The sequence below is a fragment of the Myodes glareolus genome, chromosome 23, assembly GCF_982192425.1.
Source record: "Myodes glareolus chromosome 23, mMyoGla1.1, whole genome shotgun sequence".
Classification (NCBI taxonomy): domain Eukaryota; kingdom Metazoa; phylum Chordata; class Mammalia; order Rodentia; family Cricetidae; genus Myodes; species Myodes glareolus.
In genome coordinates this window covers 39,246,229-39,267,659 of record NC_142048.1, presented here as the reverse complement: position 1 = coordinate 39,267,659, position 21,431 = coordinate 39,246,229, and the positions used below count along the sequence as shown (strand labels likewise).

Below are 21,431 nucleotides of genomic sequence, written 5' to 3'. Positions count from 1 at the left end.
GACTGTGTCCTATGCTTTACAGAAGCTTTTCAGTTTCAGGAGGTCCCATTTATTAATTGTTTCTCTCAGTGTCTGTGCTGCTGGGGTTATATTTAGGAAGTGGTTCCCTGTGCCAATGCGTTCAAATGTACTTCCCACTTTCTCTTCTATGAGATTCAGTGTGACTGGCTTTCTGTTGAGGTCGTTGATCCCTTTGGACTTTAGTTTTGTGCTTGGTGATAGATATGGGTCTATTTTCATTCTTCTACGTCTTGATATCCAATTATGCCAGCACCACTTGTTAAATATGCTTTCTTTTTTCCGTTTGAAAGTCTCTGGTTCAAAACTGCGTGGTGTTAAGCCGTGCCTAACTGTATGTGTGCAGACCAGAAGAGGGCACCAGTCCTCATTACAGATGGTTGTGAGCTACCATATGGTCTCCAGGAATTGAACTCAGGACCTTTGGAAGAGCAGGCTGAACCATCTCTCCAGCCCCCTCTCAGGTTTTAAGTGGATTTTAGTTGGCCACATTGGTGCCAATTTGTAGTATGAAGCTGCTTCTTCTGTTTCCAACTGCTCAGTCCTGAAATAATCACACAGATACCATACTATTTGCAATACCGTTTAGCCAATAGCTTAAGCATATTTCTGGCTAATTCATGTCTTAAATTAACCCATCTCCATTAATCTGTGTATTGCCATGAGGGTGTGGCTTACTGGGTAAAGTTCCAGCTTCTGTCTATGGTGGGGCCACATGACTTCTCTGCAAGTCTGTCTTCTTTCTCCCAGCATTCCATTTAGTTTTACCTGCCTGCCTCTATTCTGCCCTGCATAGGTCCAAGACAGTCCTTTATTAACCAATGGTATTCACAGCATACAAAGGGGAATCCCACATCAGTTCCTGGCTACATAGTATTTTTTTGTTTTTTTTTTTTTAAAGACTTATTTGTTAATTATGTATATAGAATTTTTTCCTGCATGGATGCCTTCAGACCAGAAGAGGGCACCAGATCTCATTACTGATAGTTGTAAGCCACCACGTGGTTGTGGGAATTGAACTCAGGACCTCTGGAAGAGCAGTCAGTGCTCTTAACCTCTGAGCCATCTCTCCATCCCTACATAGTATTTTTTATACTTAGGTTATTATTAGTATTATCATCATTTTGAGACATGTTACCGTAGTACAAGGCTGGCCTGGAACTTACTGTGTAGCCAAGGCTGGTTTTGATACATGACAGTCTTTCTGCTCTGTCTCCTGACTGAGAGTAAAGAGGTGAGCCACCATGTCCTGCTTTGTATTTATGTTAGTTAGAAAAACACGAAAAAGACAATGCTTTGTGGAAATGATTTTATACTGTGAATTAGTGTTCTTTGAAATTAATAGATTTCTGCTTCCTTTTCTTTACGTAGTTAGACACAAAAAGTCATCCCATCGGTAGTAGAGATTTAAAAAAAAAAAAAAAAGAGGAAGCTCCCTGCAAACCCTAGCATTCTCTGATTGTGTAACAGACTTCCTAGGGAGGACACCGCGCTTCCCAACCACATCTACTTACTTAAATAAGGAACTGATTGTCAGAACAAAGAACGAATACTATCAAAGTCCTACTTGGTGAACTAAGGAGTTTTATTAGGGTTATTTACAGGAGCAGAAAGGACTCAAAGACAGTTGCATTACCAAAGCTGGACACCTAGTAGACACACCTCTACTGACTGAGGATTGTCCTTTCCAGATGGCTTAGCTGGTCTCTGATCCCAGGGATTTGTCTGAGTGTGACTTAGCAGCCTATATATATGGATGTGTTTATGTATTCTTGGGGAGGGAGAAGCCTAGTGAATCTGGTGAGATTTTTACTTTTTATTTATTTTTATGTGTATGAATGTTTTGCCTGAATATATGTGTTTATATATTCTTGGGAAGGGAAAGGCCTAGTGAATCTGGTCAGTTTCAGGGACTTCCTGAAGCTGTTTTGATTTGTTTGCTTCTTATGTTGAGCTTCCCTGCAGGATGGAATGTTTAACCTCCAGGAAACTGCTGCTCAGTCACGCCCTCTAAACATGCCAGTTACTCTGCATTTGTCTTCAGTCTTTGTATAAACTTAAAATAACATCTGTTATATTATCTAATTAGAACAGGGGTGGCTCAGTTGGTAAAGTGCTTTCTGTGTAGTCACGAAGACCTGAGATTGGATTCCCAGCACCCATATAAAAAGCAGTGTGCAGCCAGTGCTGTGGAGACAGACAGGAGGATCCCTACGGCTTTCTGGCCAGCCACTCTTGCCAATCAGCAAGCTCCAGGTTCAGTGAGATCATTTCAAAAAAAAAAAAAAAAGGTGTAGAGCAGTAGAGGAAGACTGTCCTTCTGTGGCCTCTGCACGCGCATGCACACTTATACCAACACATACGCACAAAATAAAATTTTGAAGTTCAGAATTGACTTTTTTCATTTCAAATATAAAATACTATTCCGTTTTGTAATAGTATTAAGTGGCCTTTTAATCCAGTAAAATGACTTGGTATATTTAGTAAAAGGTGTATTTTCAGTTTTTGTTAATATTAGAAATAATCTCTGTCCACTGAACGTCATTGTTTTTTACTTTTACCTTATTGCAGTATAGGGTTTGAACCCAGGGTGTGCAGGATTCTCAGCCCCAGCTGCTTGCTTGTTTCCTTTTTCAGAGTGAGTTTGTTCTTTTATCTTTTATTTTAACATTTATTTTTCTGTGTATGAGTGTTTTGCCTGTGTATTTGTATGTGTATCCGAGGCATGCAGTGTCTGCAGAGGACAGAAGAGGGTGATGGATCTCCTGGAACTGGTGTTATAGACAGTTGTGAGCTACCGTGCGGATGCTGGGGATTGAACTCGGGTCCTCAGAGTTCATGTCCTCTTAACTGAGCCATCTCTCCAGCTCCTTTTCATTTGCTTTTTAAGATGTCCTTAAATCTCTTTTTAATGATCATTTTTGCGTATAGGTGTTTTGCCTTCATGTATGTCCATGCACCACATTCGTGGCTGATGCCTGGGGAGACTGAAAAAGGCCATTTGATTGAGCTGGAGTCACAGATGTGAGCTTCCGTTTGGGTGTTAGGAATTGAACCTAGATCCTCCAGAAGAGCAACAAATGTTCTTAACCACTAAGCTATCTTTCCAGCTCCTAATGTAGTGTTAAAAAATAGCATATATTTTAATTTACTCCATTAGAATAATAGATTTCATCATTACATTTTTATGCATGGATAGGGATGATTTATTCTGAGATAATTTTCTGAAGTAAATTTGTAGCTGTTTTTTTATGGCCTAAAGGTAGTTTAGTGGATTTTTTTTTTTTACATTTTCTCATATGTAATAGCAAAGCATTATTAAGACTGTAAAATATATTATCTATATAGCCTTTGGGATATCAAGAAATAAAATGGTCTGGAGAGATAGCTCAGCTGTTAAGAGCACTTGCTGTTCTTGCGGAGGAGCCAGGCTTAATTCTCTGGATGCATATGGCAGTCTAGTTAACTCTAGTTCCACAGCATCTTGTGCCCTCTTCTGGCTTGTATAGGCAGCAGGCACAAGCCGAACATCCATATGCATAAAGTAAAAAATGAAAATAAAAGGAAACGTCTATATATATATAGACGTTTATATATATATATATATATATATATATATATATATATATATATTTTTTTTTTAGGCCAAGTCCTGCTGTCCTTGGTCTTGTGGCAGTCTTTCTGCCTCTCCTGGGATTCCGTGCATGTGCAACCACACCTGCCATAAAACTATCACACTTCTTTTAAGAGTGTGTGCACACTTGTGCCATGGAATGTGTATAGAGGCCAGAAGTCAGCTGCAGGTGTCGTTCGTTGCCTTCCTTCTAGAAACAGGGTGTCTGTGTAGCCCAGCTAGCCAGCCCGTGGACTTCAGGAGGGCACCCTGTCTTTGCTGTACGAGTGCTGCAGTGCAGCCTTGAGCTGCGGCTTTCTGTGGGTTCTGGGGACCCGAATTCATTGTCATATGGCTAGCGTTTTACCCCACACTGCCACAGCTCTGTCGGTGTTGAGTGTCTTTAATACTATCATTAGAGCGGGGGTGGTAGTGTAAACCTGAATCCCAGTGTTAGGGGAATGGAGGTCAGCTTGGGCTGCATTTCAAAATGAACAAAAGACCTCAAATCCTCAAATACACATTATTACTCTGTCAGCTCTAACAAAAGATTTTCACTTTTCTTTGCACTTTTCTGCATTGAGTATCTTTAGGTCTTGGTAGCGTGAATAGCAGAAGCAAAAACAATCAGCCGGTCGGTGGTGGCGCACATCTTTAATCCCAGCACTCGGGAGGCAGAGGCGGGTGGATCTGAGTTTGAGGACCGCCTGGTGTACATAGCGAAACCCTAACTCAAAAAAACAAAAGTAAATAACTAAAGTAAAGTAAAAATATGTCTTTAGTCAGTTTTAAAGTATTAGATTTCTAATAAATGGGGACTCTGTGCCATGGTGGCACATGCCTGTAATGCCATCATTTTGAAGACTAAGGCAGGGTGGACTGCATATCAAGGCTCTCTCATCCCTTTCTCTGCCATAACAAAGGGACTGGCTCTGTAGTGGAAATGTCCTCCAACCCCCAACCCAGACAGGGTTTCTGTGTAACAGCCCCAGCGGTTCGGAACTCACTGTAGACCAGGCTGTCCTTGAACTCAGACATCCACCTGCCTCTGCTGGGATTAAAGGTGTGCACCACCGCTGCTCGCCTAGAGATGTCTTACTCTCGATTTAGGGGCGCATTTTAAGTAGGATTTTGCTACCGAAGCACTTTTTTAAACCTGTGTGACCAGGTACGAGTTACTTATTTTAGCAGTTAGCTCTGCTTCGTTTTTAGTTTGCCTGGAAATCGGAACACTGCTGTGCAGTGTTGTTCCCAGTAGTGCACGCTGGGAATAGTTCGTCTGGTTTTGAGATGCTGTATTAAGTAGACTGGTAAGTTCCCGTTATGAACTGTATATTTAATGAAGGACACACAAGTGCACACTTCACCTGTTTTCCTCTAGAGATCTTGTAGGCATTCAAAGTCAGAAGCAATTTTGTTGAAACGATTGGCTTCAGGAAATTTTCATTTTCCTCAGACAAGGCAGAATTCTGTTTTTAAAGCTTCTGTTCATCTTCTGAGAAGGGCTAGACCACCTCACTGTCACGTTTTCTGATGTTGTCCATCATATTCCTGAGAGGGTTCGGCTCGCTCTTCAAGTCCTTCACGGTTTTGTTCTTCGCGCAGCAGCAGCAATCGAGTGCTTCGTAGAGGAAAGCCAGCACCACTAAGGACACCACGGTAAAGATGAACACAAGCAGGATGACAAAGCAGGCAGTGTTCCAGTTGTCATGGAAAGGGTAGATGGTTTGCACTTGAAAGCCGAGGTACTGATAAACAGAGGTGCTGGTCTCATTCCAGTGGCTAGAAGCCATCCTTGAGGCCCCACTTCTTTATGGATGTTTGGAGTCTGCACGAAGGGAGAAAGTGAATTATATAACCAAATACAGATTTGTGCGCTCAGATCTCAACACTAAAGTTCCTTAGTAAGTTTATAGTAAGTTTATAGTAACTGTGGACTTTAGTTATGATCTAACAAAATTAATGACTGAATTACATTTAATTTTTTTTGTGTTTATGCCAACTAGTAAATTGTACCCTAGTTTTTATGTAGTTCTCTTACTAGATATTTAAGACACACACACACAGACAGAGAAAAAATTTACATATCACCAGCTTGAAACAGTGGTCACTGAGCAGTTATCTGTGGGAAGGCTTGTCATTGCCCTTCAGGTGCTGTCTCCTATTGTCACTCTGTCAAGTTCTATCTGAATTTAGAAATTGTAGCTGTATACAAAATAACGAAAAGAAGAGCCAAATACTGACAGTTTTCAGTATGAAGATAAAATAAAGTTTTAGACTTAAGTAGCCTGGGAAGTGATGTTTGTTGGGATTATTAATTAGTTCTGTAGATAAATAGTCTTGGGTGTTTCATAACCTAAGCGCTCCACGGACAGTAATGTTTAAAGTGGATACATTTAGGGCTGGCGGGATGGCAGAGGAGGTAAAGATGCTTGCTGCTAAGCCTAGTGACCTGAGTGTGATCTCCAGGATCGGCGTGGTGAATAGAACTGACTATGCAAGCTTCCTCTGATCTTCATGGCTTGGGAAGTGCACCCCCATGAAAATGTAATCAACTTTTAAAAAGCAGATAAATTTAACCCTTTAAGAAGTGTCAATTATTAATTTCTTCAAGTAAGCTAGTGAGTTAAATTTCTGTTTTTATACCACTGGACTCCTTACTTGACCCCTACTTTTGTTTTTTTGTTTTGTTTTTAAACTTTTATAGTTCATCGTGGTCTTAAATTTGGTATGTAGTTGAGATTGATTTTTGTATCATTTTTCTTTGCCTACTTAGAGCTGGGACTATAATAAGGTGCATTACTATCCTTGCTAATTTTAGTATTTTTGTAATTCTGTTCACCTAATATTTGTTGTCCCTTACATGAGAATGTGAGGATTGAAAATTTGCTAGTATAGAAATATTGTAATTAGTTTTTTTTCTTTTTTGAGATAGGGTCTGACTATGTAGCCTTGGCTGGTCTGGAAGTTACTCCGTAGACTAGGCTGTCCTCAAACTCACAGAGGTCTGCCTGCCTCTGATTCCCAAGTACGGTGATTAAAGACATGTGCCACCATACCCAGTCCCCATTATTTTGATCTTTAAAAAATATTTTAAAGAGTCATTAAATACCTATCCAGTTTAAAAAAGGAAAAAAGAAAAGGGAATGAACACATGATTCTATTTCTTTAATTTGCTGGTATTTTTATGCTTTTTCTTTACTATATTCTTATAAACAGGGTTTCATGTGTATTCACAACAAATATTTATCACCCAGTGTACTACTTGGTTATCTAAATTGTAGAGATGTCTTTTATGTGTCTAGAAAACTTCAATATAGCACATGAAGGCTAAATAATAAACTGGGCATTATGGTACATGCCTGTGATCCTGGCACTTGGGACACAGATGTAGGAGGAACATGAGTTTGAGGCCTGCCAAGGCTCCATTGGAGTTCCAGATGGGTTTCAGCTGTGCAGTGAGACTTTTGTCTCAAAAAAGCAAAAAACATGTAATAAACCCGTGTGCTCATCGCTCCATCTTCATTAGCATTGCTGCCCTTTGTGCTCTACCCACTTGCTTCTGTCACGTGCGCAGTCAGCTCCTAGACGTGATTCAATCTAGAAATATTTCAGTACTGATTTCTAAAAGATGAAGACCGTATTTCTGAATACAAGCATGGTGTTATATTTCCACACTCAAACTGTGAAGTTATTGGTTAAATTTGTCTTCCTAGTAAACAGAGTATTATAACTTTTACCAAAGTTATGTTTTCTGAGGTTTTAGTTTCTGTTGTAAATCAAGTTTGTTTTATAAAATCCCACCTCTATCCGCTTGCTTACTTCCTATATTTTGAAGGTTAGATGTATTATCTGAAGCCAGATGTAAAGGCTTACATATGTTTTGTTGGGACTTAAAGCTTCTGTGTCATGGTGCTTGATCACTCTTCGTTCTTCAGTGAGAAACAGCAGACTTAATGGGTAGTTACATTGTCCGTAAGTGAGGTGTCATTTCATACTACATTTTATGTTAGCTTTGTCTCTAGACTTAGGATTTCAAAATTATCTTAGTGGGGCTGGAGAGATGGCTCGGCGATTAAGAGAACTGACTGCTCTTCCAGGGGACCCGGGTTCAGTTCCCAGCACCCACATGGCAGCTCACAGCTGTCTGTAATCAGCTCCAAGTGATTTGACACCCTCACACAGACAGATGCAGACAAAACTCATATAAAATAAAAGTCAAAATTACCTTACCCTTGGAATGTTCTCTTTAGGTTACATTCTTTTTTTTTTAATTGAAAATAGATTTTTTTCATATAATACATTCTGGTTATGGTTTCTCCTCCCCATATGCTCCCTAGTTCCTCACCACCTCCCCTCTCATCTTGATTCACACTCTTCCTGTTTCTCCTTAGAAAACAATTAGGCATCTCTGGAATAATAATAAAATAAGATAAAAACAAATTGGAATAATACAAAAACCCAACTAAAAAGAGCCAGAGGAAAGCACAAGAAGCATAGGTGCAGAGACTCACCCATGTGCACACACAGGGATCCCATAAAACAAAACTGGGAGCTGGAATATGTATGCAAAGGACTTGTAAGGTTCAAAAACTACTGTGACTTGACATTGAGCCGAAGAACTTCCAAGGATGCCATCGAGTTTGTTTTGTTTTGGCCATATACTGTTGGGCGTGGGACTTACCTTAAACAGTGGTTTGTTTCCCCAGTGAGATTCCTTTGGAGAAAACTAATTTTTCATTTGCAAGTGGCAATCAGTTGGAGAAAGCTTCTGGGTTAGGGATAAGAGTGTGTGTCCATTTCTCCTTTCAGTTCTAGGACCTCATCTAATGCACACCCTGCAGAGTGCCGCCTTATGGGAAAAAAAACTGCCTTGTGCTTTATGGTACCATTGCCATATGATCCAGTGTTAAGTGATACCTTTTATGCTGTGTGATACGGATGCCCTGATAGACTGATCCAATGTCTGTATTGTTGATGTTTCTGAGTCTAAACATCATGGACACAAATGTACAAGTACTCAGAAATGTGGTTAGAGACAAAATTTAGGGGTGTAGGTAGGTGTGGGATATATGTGTCATGGCTAGGTCCTTTTGCCCTATCTTCTTTAATAAGAGCACATGAAGTATGAGCATCATACTTCAAATGGACAAAAAAACATTTTCTCTGGTTTCAGTGTGAAGAACTTGGCAAACATGTTGTTTTTATGTTAACATAAATGAGTTTTCAGATTCTTGGTTTTTTGAGACAAGGTTTCTCTGTGTAACTCAGAAATGCTGGAATTAAAGGTATGCACCACCACCACCAGACTTCAGATTCTTTTTGAAGAGCAGAGGTAATAGTGATGGATAGAAGACCCAGACTTGAGGAAACTGTCAAACTGAAGGAGTTGTTTGTGCTAGGAGAGCACTCTGCTGCTGCTCTATATCCCCACCCTGGGCAGTGTACTTGATTGTAAAAATTCATATAGTGATTGTGCTTGCAGTGACCATGGAATAGCAGTATGTTTACTAAAGGCATGTGTGTGTTTTGCTGGAAGTGTCTAAGCAGTTCAGAAAGGAGTATATATGAGTGGTGGTTTGAATAAGAATGGTCCCTATAGGCTCGTGTATTTGAATGTTCAGTCCCCAGGGAGCGGCACTATTTGAAAAGTGTAGGAGGTGTGGCCTTATTTGAGGAAATGTGTCACTGGGAGTTTCAGAAACCCATGCGAGGCCCAGGATCAGGCTGTAGCGCTCAGCTCCTGCTCCAGTGCTCCAGAGTTAGCATGAAATGGTCTCTCCCCAGCAACAGAGCAGAGACCAAGATAGTGTGTTCCAGGCTTATGTTGTATGTTATGACATTTTTGCCACTTTCCACAGTGTTGAAACTGATGAGGAAGTCAAAACATTCGTGCTTTAGTTAGCTTCTATACATGTCTGGAACAAATAAACCTGTGTGATAGACGTCACTTCCCACCTTCAGTTTGATATGTATTCTTTTAGAGTATAGAAGAGCTCTAGTAATTTTTGTGTGTTCAATTTCAGGTAAAGACTAATTAAATTTATTGGCAGTGGATTTGGTGTAATTAAGCACCCCATAAAAGTACACTATCAAGATTTCCTATTCTAGGTGACATTTTCCCAATTAAAATTCAATTTGTTTCAAGGAAATGCTTGTAAGCATGTTATAAGAACTGGGAGAAAATGATTAGAAATAGAAACAGTAAGAGTCCTGTACTTGTTAGATCTTCCCTTTATAATTTTATTACAGGAATGGGAAGCCTTAGAGAAAATCACATAATTTTTAGGTAGGTTTTATTTTTAAGTTACTTTTGCTATGTTCCCTTTCCCTGTTTGCTTTTTATAAAAGGTTCCAGTGGAGTATTTATGGGGATAGGTCTTATGGTTTTGGGACCCTGGATCACCAGATTAGAAATTAGAATTTAGCTCTATTTATGGCAAAAACTTGTGAACTGAATTCTATTCTCTGGTTCCCTTAAGCACATCACTGTGAAATATGATCTGTTGGTCATAACAGCCGTTCGCTGTAGAGCAGCTCATTGATTGGTGCTCTGAGACTCTGAGATAGGGTGCACTTGAGGGATGGTTTGGTCAACAGTAATAGACCTCCACTTACGCTAATTATAGATCTACTCTACAAAGATGTAGGCTGCTATGAGTGTTAAAACAACTTGAAATTTTAGGGTGTAAGTTAACAGTTATTTGACAGTTGTTTTTATATTGTTCGGCTCCCATCTTTTGTATAGTAAGGAAGAAAGGTTTCTAGGTAATTTTAGCTCTGCTGTGCTGAACCTGAGAGATCTAGTATCTTGTTACAGCAGCCTTTTGAGTTTTTCCAAAGAGACTGTTTGTGTAACCTGAATGCTGATGAAGAAACAAAGAAATAGAAATTATGAAAAGCAGAAGGAAAAAACTAAGCCTTAGTAGTAAATCTACTTACCAAGGTAAAAGGTGAAAGTTGGGTATTTAGATAGTTAATTACAGTGTATCATGGAGAGCTAGCATCCACTAAAGGTTTTCATCTTCAGATATTTACAGAGATTTGGTCGATTACTCTGAGCCAGGAAAATAATTTTACTACCTAGAATTACTGTTCTTCTTTAACCAGCTCTTCTTAGGACACATTTAATTTTAAGATACAGTTTTTTTTTTTAAGATAGAGTATATCAAAAAGACTGAATTTGTATGTATCTCAATACCAGCTTAAGAATAACTAATTTAAAATTTTTAATGTGGCTTATAATGAAAGGATATTTTAAAAGATTTTTGTGTAATAACATGGCTTGAATTTTATGATAGATTTTACTGTGAGGAAATATTTTAATTAAGATGTTGGGGAAATCTGATGTTCTATAATTTATCTCTACTTATAGTATAATACAACACATAATATTAGTGTTTTTATATAAAAATTATAACTGTTTTTTTTCTTGGCATTCTCTGCATTAGTAGTCAAAGTCAAATATAAAAAATTAGAATTATCTTCATTTGTTAAAATGTATGCTTTTTTATAACTGTTTTTTACCAGCTGATACAATTTGTACATATAATCAGAAAGCTTTAGCCAAAGGTTTGCTATTATTCAATATTTTTTTCTTTTGAGAAACATCCTTTGTTAAGACAGACCGGACTTCTGAAATGAATTTGCTTTTAGAAAAGAAAATTAGCAAAGACCCAGGTTAACATCAAATGCTTTTGTCTTAAGGTCTGGATAGATCAGATTAGTAGAAAATGTAATGAATTTTCCATTAAGATACAGATGGTAAGGATGCTTACTTATCAAATAGCACAGGGCAGTCGTCATTTTCATGATAAAATCCTACCAAATAATGGGTTAATACATTCCTCTTACATTTTCTGAAGGCTTAATGCTTTCTGTTTGATTATTTTCATGGTCAAATATTTTCCTACTGCTTTATAAGGATATGGACTACTGAATAAAAAGGATCAAATAAGCCTACCTCTTGTCTGGAAGGATGCTGTGGAAGCGATGGTATCGTCTGTTTGTAATGCAGTCTGGTGCACAGCCAAGATGGAGCTGTGCTTCTATTGGTTGGACGCATAAAGCAGCTGACAGTTTCCTTCATGCTCATTTGCATTAAGACCTGCCATCCCGAGGAACAGGTCATTCATAAACTGAATAGAGCTGTCTGGGGTATCAGCTGCCACCTCCTTTTTAAAATTTCTTTTGTCTTTACGCTGATTTTTCACATAGAAACAGATTGGTTTTTTTTTTTCTATAAAATTTCACATCCCTCTGTTAGTAGTTCAGTGCCAGAGCAAGAATATGGTCTCCAGAGGCAGTTACCTAGGAAACGGCAGCCCAGGTTAAGCATGTTGGTAAAATGTTAACAGGAAATGTATGTAAAATCTCATAAATAAGCTTAAAATTAACATTTTTTTCTCAGTATATTCTCAAGTCTTGACTTCTAGAATTATGGGCACATGGCACTTGTGTTTGGGAGAAATTCTGAGGACACAGAAATAATGTTTTAGTTCTTTAAGTAATAGTAGAGTTAGTTTAGGTGGGCAGGCTTTTTTTCTAAATATTAAGATATAGACAACTTCTATGTTTTAGTTGGGTCTAGTGCAACTGTCTGTTCCTTGTTATTTTTAGTTATGGTGGTAGGAGTCTGGCCTAATCAAAGCAGAATTGAGATTTATTTTTAATTAAAGGAGTGATATTTTTTAATATTTAAAAATTAAAAAATATTTTTTTAGGTTTCCTTTTTTTATATTTATTTATTTATTATGTATACAATATTCTGTCTGTGTGTGTCTGCAGGCCAGAAGAGGGCACCAGACCCCATTACAGATGGCTGTGAACCACCATGTGGTTGCTGGGAATTGAACTCAGGACCTTTGGAAGAGCAGGCAATGCTCTTAACCACTGAGCCATCTCTCCAGCCCCCCAAAATATTTATTTTTTTATGCATACTGGTGTTTTGCTGTGAGGTTGTAGAATCCCCTAGAATTGGAGTTACAGATAGTTGTGAGCTGCCATGTTGATGCTGGGAATTAAACTCAGGTCCTTTGGAAGAAAAGCCAGTGCTCTTATCCTCTGAGCCATCTCTTCAGCCCAAGGAATAGCTCTTAAAAGAGGGAGGCATGGTGGTACACACTTTTAATCCCAGCACTTGAGAAGCAGAGGCTGGCCCGGTCTGTATAGTGAGTTCTAAACTGCATAATGAGACTCTGTCTCTAAACAAGCAGCAACAATAAATCTGCAAAAAAATCAATCAAACAACAAACAAACAAGCCAAAAAAAAAAAAAAAGCCAACAGTGGGAGACTGGGTAAATCCTTGCTACATAGACTAAAAAATATTTAGATAAATCATTACATTAGTTTCTGGCACTATATAGGAGTACATGGAAATACCCTTATTACATTGCTTTAATCATTCAATAGATATTTGAATGTTGACTTCATTTGGCTTTGACTTAGTACTAGGGACATTGTTGTAAGCAGACTATGTGGTTCATACTTGATTGTTTGGAGTTTGTTCTTAATATACTGTGATTTCTCTTTTCAGTTTTACATATATACACATAGATACATACATGCACAGTATTTTTTTTTTTTTTTGGTTTTTTTTCGAGACAGGGTTTCTCTGTAGCTTTGGTGCCTGTCCTGGAACTAGCTCTTGTAGACCAGGCTGGCCTCGAACTCACAAAGATCCGCCCGCCTCTGCCTCCCGAGTGCTGGGATTAAAGGCGTGCGCCACCACCGCCTGGCATACATGCACAGTATTATAGGATAAATTTAATACTGATTAAAATTCTGGTTTTGATGGTACTGCCCTATCATCCCAGCTACTCAGCAGTCTGGGAGGTAGCATCACACATTTAAGGCCAGTCTACGTAACTTAGGGAAAGTGAGTGGGCTACAGTTAAGTTCAGTGGTAGACCATGTCTAGCATTCGTGAGGTCCTAGGTTCATATGTGTTTATGGGTGTCTATGTTCTGACAAAATGGCCCATGTTAGATGGAATAATAATGTGAGTAATAATAAAGTGTAGTGGGTAGAGCTTCTTTTATAGGGCAATATTACAGGGTTTACAGCTTGATTTAAATCTTTGCCTTGTTAAAACCCTCAAATTTTTATGTTTAAAAGAGGACAGTTAGACTGGGGAGATGGCTTAGTTGTGAGGCACTGATTGTGCAAGCAGGAGACTGACTTGAGATTCCCAGCACCCACGTCAGAGAGCCTGGCACAGGAGTTTGCTGCTGGAACCTCAGTGCTGGACAGGCTGGTACGGAAAGATTACTGGGCTTGTGGCCACTTGGTGAGTTTCAGGTTCAAGGAGACTGTTTGAAAAATAGGATGGAGGGGCAGGAGATATGGCTCCGCTGTTAGGAATACTAGCTGCTGTTCCAAAGAACCTCGGCTTGATTTCTAGGAGCCACACGGAAGCCCACAGCTGTCTGCAACCCCAGTTCCAGGGCATCTGACTCCCTGTTTTGTCCTCTGTGGGTACCAGGGCATTCATGGGGTACACAGACATACATATAGGCAAAACACCCATATGTGTAAGATAGAATTTAAAAAACGGGGAAACAGTTGAGGAAGACACCAAACTCTGTCCTACATGTGCACATGCAACCTCTCCCTCCACACACTAAATAAAAGAGGACAGTAGAATCTTAATAAACTTTAATAAAATCTTAAACAGGATTTTTTAATAAGGACTAAATGTGGAGATCATGTAATGTGATGCTCAGTTCAATAAATGTTAGTGACTATTATTAAGTAGTGTTTTGCACATCTTGGGGAAAAATAACCATAAGGTTAGTATTTCATAATTGAAACAAATGTGCTATTATTGTTGAGACTGGGTCTTCTGTAACTCAGAATCATCCTGGACTTGCTACGTAGCAGAACATGACCTTAAAATTAAAAAAAGTATAAGTATTTTATATTATTTGTGTGTGTCTGTGCTTGGGTGCCCTTGGAGTCCAGAAGAGGGTATTAGATTCCCGGGAGCTAGAGTTACAGGTAATTGTGAACTGCCAGATGTAGTTGTTGAGAACTGAACATGACCTCTGGAAGAAAAGAGTTTTTAATTTTAATGAAATATAAATAAAATATAAAATAATATACATATTAATATAAACATTAGATATAAAATAATTATGACATTTCCCTTCTCCCATTTCCTCCTCTGACCCCTCCCATGTGCCTCATCTTTTGTGATCCTCAGCCTACCAATTTTTAAGATTAGAGATTATGCCACCACCCCTGACCTTTGGAATAATTTATGTAAAGACTATCAGTATGTCATTTTTGTTATTATTGTTAGTTTTGGAAGCATAGTAGACTTTAATGTACCAATTGAGTTACTGTTCAAAATTATAAATTATTTCTAAGGGAAAATTCCAAAGAACATTGCATTTTATTGATTGATTGATTTTTATTGAGCTATGTATTTTTCTCCGCTCCCCTCCCTTTCTCCTCCTTCCCTTTCTACTCGCTCCCATGATCCTCAGGACATTGCATTTCAATGTCATAGGAAAGAAAACATTCAATAAAGACTTTTCACTAACTAATTTCAAAGGAGTATTATGTTGCATCTGAAATTGTTGTTTTGGAACTCTGACAGTTGTTTTATTTGACTTGTGGTTGTGCTAATGCAGTCTTCTGTTTAAATGGTTATTACCAAGCTGATGCCAGAGATGGCTTTCCCTTTTTTATTTAGCCATTCTCTTTGTGTATCAACTGTGTGGGAAGTTGATATCTGACCTGATGTCTTGCTAATAGAATGTATGCTACGGAGATGCTTTTCTTGTATTTATAGTGAATTTTGTAATCTTTTTTTTTTGTCTGTGGCTCAAATGCATTTTTTTTTTGAGGTTGAATACTTATTCAGGGAGTTATGGAGGGGGAAGGGAGAAGGGGGGCAGAGAGGGGGGGAGGAGAAAGAGACAGAGAAGGGGGGAAGCAGAGAAGTGGGGAGAGAGGCAGAAATGAAGCTGCCTCTCCAAGAGGAAGACAGAAAAGAATCTCAAATACATTTGTGATACATTGACAACATTATCTGTAGTGATTCGGTAAAATGATAGATGTTTTGGAACAATAAAGACTTCTGAGAGGAAGGGGGAAGAAGGGGGATAGAGGACATCATAGAGGCAGTAGATGTCTGTCCTTCCTTTACTCATATCTGTGTTTATAGTGCTCTCTTGTCTAATTATTGGAGGATTCTGATCAAGTTGAAGGTAGGAGTAGAATGAAATAAAGGTACTTGTAAAAGAATTGTGTTTTGAGCTGGGTATGGTGGCACAGGCCTTTAATTCCAGCCGAGGAGGCTGAGGCAGGTGGATCTCCAAGTTGGAGGTTAGTGTGGTTTTGTATTAAGACTATAAATCGGGGGCTAGAGAGATGGCTCAGAGGTTAAGAGCATTACCTGCTCTTCCAAAGGTCTTGAGTTCAATTCCCAGCAACCACATGATGGCTCACAACCATCTGTAATGAGGTCTGGTGCCCTCTTCTGGCTTGCAGGCATACACACAGACAGATATAATATTGTATACATAATAAATAAAGAAATATTTTAAAAAAAAGACTATAAATCAAGCAGCAACATACTTGTATTTTGGGATATAACTCTGCGTTAGAGTGCTTGCCTAAACCACACAGGCCTTGAATTTGATCTCCAGCACTCTCCTTCCCCAAACTATATTTTAATGCTTTTAAATTATATTTAGCCTAAGATATGTCATAATCTTATAATCCCAACATTTTGGAGGCTGAGGTGGAGGATGGTGAGTTGAGACAAACGTATACTACAGTGAGACCCTCTCTTTAAAGAAGGGTTGGTGGGTGGTGTGCTTGACAATTCAATAAATATCCTTGGATTTTGTGAGTTTTGCCAAAATATTACTGGGTACACTTCATTAGATGAAAAAAGTCAAAGGAAAGTATTTTACCAAGTTAAAATCATTTTTATTCCTAAGTCATAATAGCACATTATATGAAAATGTTATAATTCTTTTGAACTTCATTTCCAGATCATAACAATGGATCATTTAACTTGAAAGCACTATCTGGAAGCTCTGGATATAAGTTTGGTGTTCTTGCTAAGATCGTGAATTACATGAAAGTAAGTACTCACATACCAAAAGTCCACTTTTTTTTTTTTTTTGTGACAAAAAGGAGTTAAGAGATCTGGGTTTTCAGAAGTTAGATATTTGTATAAATACGTTAAGATTTATCTAATTACTCATTTTAGTATGTGTAGCTTATTATGTGTTGATTATATTTCAAGAAACCCCTAAAATATTTAATGTTTCCAGCCTTTTGCCCTCTGTTAAACTGGCATTACAGTGGGCACTCAATTATGTTTAATTTAATTTACATTATAGTCAAGTGTACAACTTGACTTAAGCTCACCATTTGACTCAACAAGAGGCCTGCCAATCAATAGACATATTTCCTGGGAAAGCCAATGGTGGGTAGTTTTTCAAGATAGTTCCTTCATTCATCTGAGAAATACAAATTGCACAGATCCAGCAGATGATGGTGAATTTCTCTGCTTGGAGGTTAAGAGAATCACCGAGGATCTTAGGAAACGTTGACTCAGAAGCATTAGAAGCTGGTGTGTGGCTGTGTCTGAACTGTGTAGTTTGTATTTGATTTCGAGTACAAACACCCTAGTTTACATTTCTCAGTACCAGAAGATTGTAAATTCTGACTGAGGGTTCATTCCATTCACTTCCTGCCCTGTGTGTTAAACATTTATTAACATCTACTACTGATGGTGGGATAACCAGAAAGAGCGGCCTCTTGGAGCTGTCAGTCAGAGGAAGCTGACAGTGTTTTAAAGTCTAGCTCTTAATTTTATTTTCCTTAATAATATGCAAATGTACAAGAAGGCTTCTGATTTGAGCTGCTTTGCAATTACTGATAAAGAGTTGATTGAGATAAGTTGATTCAGTTTGCTTTAATTCTCTTTTCTTTTGGTAGTTACTGTATCTGGAGATTCTTGTTAGTTATTGGTAGGATAAAGTAGAATTTGGCACCACTTCTGCAGCTGTTTTTAGATTTTGTAGATTTAAGTGCAGAGAAATAAATGTTCATAAAGCTATGTTAATTCTAATGAACATTTTGTGATAAGTACAGTTTCCAAGTTACATGCCAAAAAACAACAACAGCAACAACAAAAACTTGAAGCTTCATCCTTCAGGCAGCTGTTGTTTGACACACAGTTTTGTTCAAAACAAAACAATGGAAAATACCTAACTTGTCAACGGATTTGGTATCTGGTCATTCACCAGTTACTTTCTCAGCCTTTAGAAGATGAGTCCAAAGGGCAGGAGCTAGAGCTATGTAGCGCAGTGATAGCGTGCAGACAGCATGCGTGTATGTGTAAGGCTGTGGATTCTGTACCTAACGCTGCAAGATTGGGGTATCAGAAGTTTCAAGGCCAGTGTTTGTGCGGTCAGAGGACAATTCTGAGAAGCTGATTTTTCCTTCTACGTTGTGGGTTCTGGGGATCAAACTCAGGTCATTGGGTTTGACATCAGGCACCTTTACTTACTAAGCCATCTTGTTGCCTCCTCCTCCTCCTCCTCCTCTTCTTCTTCTTCTTCTTCCTCCTCCTCCTCCTCCTCCTTCTCCCTCCTCCCTCCTTTCTTCTTCTTTCTTCTTCTTCTTCTCCTCCCCCCCCCCCCTTTTTTAAGACATGACCTTATAATATTGCTCTGGGTGTCTTGGAACTCAGATCTGCCTGCATCTGAATTAGAACAACTTGCTAGTCTTGGAAAATATTTTTTACCTAAAGGAAATAGCTCCCCAGTTGATACTGCTTTAGCTCTTTAAATATGCATCTTTAAGCTTTTTTGTGTTTCCCTAAGCTAATAGTTAAGGAATGAACTTGGGAATCCTGAAGAGAATTACTTAGATTTAAACTTTTGGGGGAAAAAATCTTTTTTATCACACTTTCCTGAGGACAGTGTGCTCGTGGATAATACTGAATGGAGTTGAGGTGTGTTAGGATGGGAAGAGGAGAGATTGTTTAAAGGGAAACTGATCAGTTTTACAAATTATATCAGAATTTGGAATGTGGGGCCAACATATTCTTGTGTCTGTGTGTCAGGTATGGGAGGACAATTTGGGGATCAAACTTGGGGCTTTGGTGTTCTACACAATTACCTACTATTAGTGAGCTACATTTTAGGCTGGCCTCAGATGCACTGTTTTGAGTATGACTTTTGATTCTCCTGTCCCCACCTCCCAGTGCTAGGATTATTTGTGTAGTGGCATGCTGTGTGTGTGCTAAGCAAGCACTCTGCTCCCAGAGCTATATCCCAACTTCATTATGAGATTTCTTTAATGATTTTTTTTTATTATTTTACCTTTGTTGTCTGGTGTATGTATTTTGTAGTGACAAGTGTCTTAATGTCAAAAGGTAGGACATGTCTGAAATGAAGCAAGAAACATTGCAAGATGTGAGTGGAAGTTGGTTATATCTTAGTCCTTCTCTCTCTCAGCATCCTTTCCCTGAAGGCCTGTTTTGAAAGGGGAAAGTGTGCTTACCTAATAGAAGATGATTTGTAAGCTGGTGAGTGTAGTCAGCTGTCCCCTCCCTTCCCTGAAAAAAAAAACTTCAGAAGCAAAATAGGTAAACATAGCATCAAAAATACTTGTAATTGCCGAGTTGTGGTGGCACACACCTATAGTCCCAGCACTTGGGAGGCAGAGACAGGAGGATCTCTGAGTTCCAGGCCTGCCTGGTCGACAAGAGCTAGTTCCAGGACTACACAAAGAAACCCTGTCTTCAGAAACCAAAGACAACAACAACAGAAATATTTGGAATGGACATCTTTAGTTGTTCACCAGAAATTGTGGAAAAGTTCAAGGAGATTTAAAAAATTGAGGTAGACATAGTGATTTTACAACAAGAAATGAAAACCGCTAAGCACATGCATGCACACATAAACACCATAAAAACAGACGTGAGAACTTTGAGATCATAACCCAAGAACATGAGGCATAGGGTTAGACTGTCAAGAATATGAGATCTGGATGTATTTATTATGTCATAACCTGGTATTTAAGATAAAAGCCGAGACAAGAGGGTTGGACTATTATTATTGGACCTGCTTATGAAAATAGAGAAATTTTGTGGCCCATTTCAGAAGAATCAAAAAGGTAGTAAATATGAAACAAATTTTTATTGTTTAAATAAGTCTTAAAAGTACTTGGGGCTTTTCTGAAGATTGCCTTGTGAAGGACGGCTTCTCCATGAGAGTCTGGGTGCCCTGAAGACCATTGCTGTTCTTCAGCTGCTGAATCTCTCTCTCCCAAACTAGTGAGCAGTACAAGGACTGCTCATATGCAGCTTTCTCTTTGATATTTTTCTGACTAAAAGACATGTCTGCGTGTCTGTCTGTCTGCCTGCCTGCCAGCCTGCTTGTCTGTGTCGTCTGTGCCTGTCCAGGTCTGGGGATTGAGCAGAAAGCACTTCCTGCACTGAGCTGTATCTCCACACTTTCTGCCTTTTATTATAAGGTCTCAATTAAGTTTTCCAGACTAGCCTTGAACCTGATTCTCCTGCTTTAGCCTACCAAGTACCCAAGATTATATTATACCAGCAAGCCTGGCTTAAATTTGTTTTTTTTTTAATTCAAGATTTATTTATTATGTATGCAGTGTTCTGTCTGCATGTTTGCTTGCACACCAGGAGAGGGCATCAGATCTCATTCTAGATGAGTGCGAGCCATCATGTGCTTAGCCTTTTCTTTAGCCCCTTAAATTTGTCTTTTTAAGATACGTTTTTTAACCTAAATTTTATAGATACATGTCTAACTTGGCTGCACTATTGGAAGCTTGTGAAAATGTAGGTATAATTTGCATTTCATTGTGTCTCATCTCTGCATCTTTAGCATATAGTAGCCAGTACTAAAGACTTGGATGAATGAATGAAGAGCAAATGCTCAGGAAATGTTTTCTGTTTGTGATATGTTAGATTTTATGCCCCCACCCCCCATCCTAGTTTTGAAAAGTTGAGAATTCGAGTTTTACAGGGCTGGACTGAGAGGCTCAAAGAAGTTCTGTTGCCTACCTGAGGTAGAGCTTTGTAGTTATTTTTGTTTTGAATAATGAATATATCTCTCAATATAAAATGTAGAGTATAGAAAGGTTTATACACAGAGGTCATTCACATTCCTAATCCTACTGTCTTATCCCTAGTGGTACCCTGTCCACCTTTAAATCATGGACATGTTCCATGAGAAGCCACCTTTTAACACAGCTTCTTCACCTCCAGGTACACACTGTCATGAATGTGGTAGTTAATCTTAGAATCACAGTATCTTCTGAGAAGCCTGTTCAGGAGCCTCATCCACCACTGAATCTGAAGTACCCTCTGCTTACCTATGTCCCTGTATCTGCTCATTTAATAAGTGTAGGTGTTTTTTGACATCAAACCCCAGAATAGACAAGTCTTCAGGTATCAGCCTATCTCTGGTGAGCATTGGTGATGTCATTGTTTGTGTTCACCCTGACCTTTTTGCCACAGTGCAGGACACTAGAGGCAACCATTTTTGAAGTGTGAGCATATGTGTGACTGTGGTCTAGCGGTGAAAGGGCCATATAGAGAACTTCCTTGCTTAGCAGAAAACATCTGTGTGTAGCTTGTATTGTGCTGCAGTTTAATTAGCTCTTATTGATGGTCAGGCCGTTAAAGTGCATTTTGTCTTCTTCAAGGGTTGCAGCACTTTATGTTCTGTCAGTGAGAAGGCCTGTTTCCATGTTTACCAGTGGACACAGGACATTTGCACTTTGCTGATCTGATAGGTG

At 38.8% G+C, this 21,431-nt stretch overlaps 2 protein-coding genes across 3 annotated transcripts in view; one reads left to right on the top strand and one right to left on the bottom strand.

Annotated features, from left to right (window-relative positions):
- Positions 1 to 21,431, top strand: part of Gtf2e2 (general transcription factor IIE subunit 2) — a 50,588-nt gene that overhangs the window by 10,810 nt on the left and 18,347 nt on the right. For both annotated transcript variants that reach the window (XM_085680798.1, XM_085680799.1), the window contains exon 3: positions 16,640 to 16,731. In XM_085680798.1, the coding sequence (XP_085536924.1) occupies positions 16,640 to 16,731 (92 nt within the window). The remainder of the gene's footprint in view (positions 1 to 16,639; positions 16,732 to 21,431) is intronic.
- Smim18 (small integral membrane protein 18) lies at positions 4,271 to 11,662 on the bottom strand. The gene is made up of 2 exons (XM_048456568.3): positions 11,595 to 11,662; positions 4,271 to 5,459 (listed from the first exon to the last, which is right to left on the bottom strand). Exon 2 carries the CDS (start codon positions 5,422 to 5,424, stop codon positions 5,137 to 5,139), a length of 288 nt encoding a protein of 95 aa, XP_048312525.1. The 5' UTR covers positions 5,425 to 5,459; positions 11,595 to 11,662; the 3' UTR covers positions 4,271 to 5,136.

Excerpts from the sequence above, each read along its gene's own strand:
- Smim18 (XM_048456568.3), bottom strand. The coding sequence starts at position 5,424 with ATGGCTTCTAGCCACTGGAATGAGACCAGCACCTCTGTTTATCAGTAC.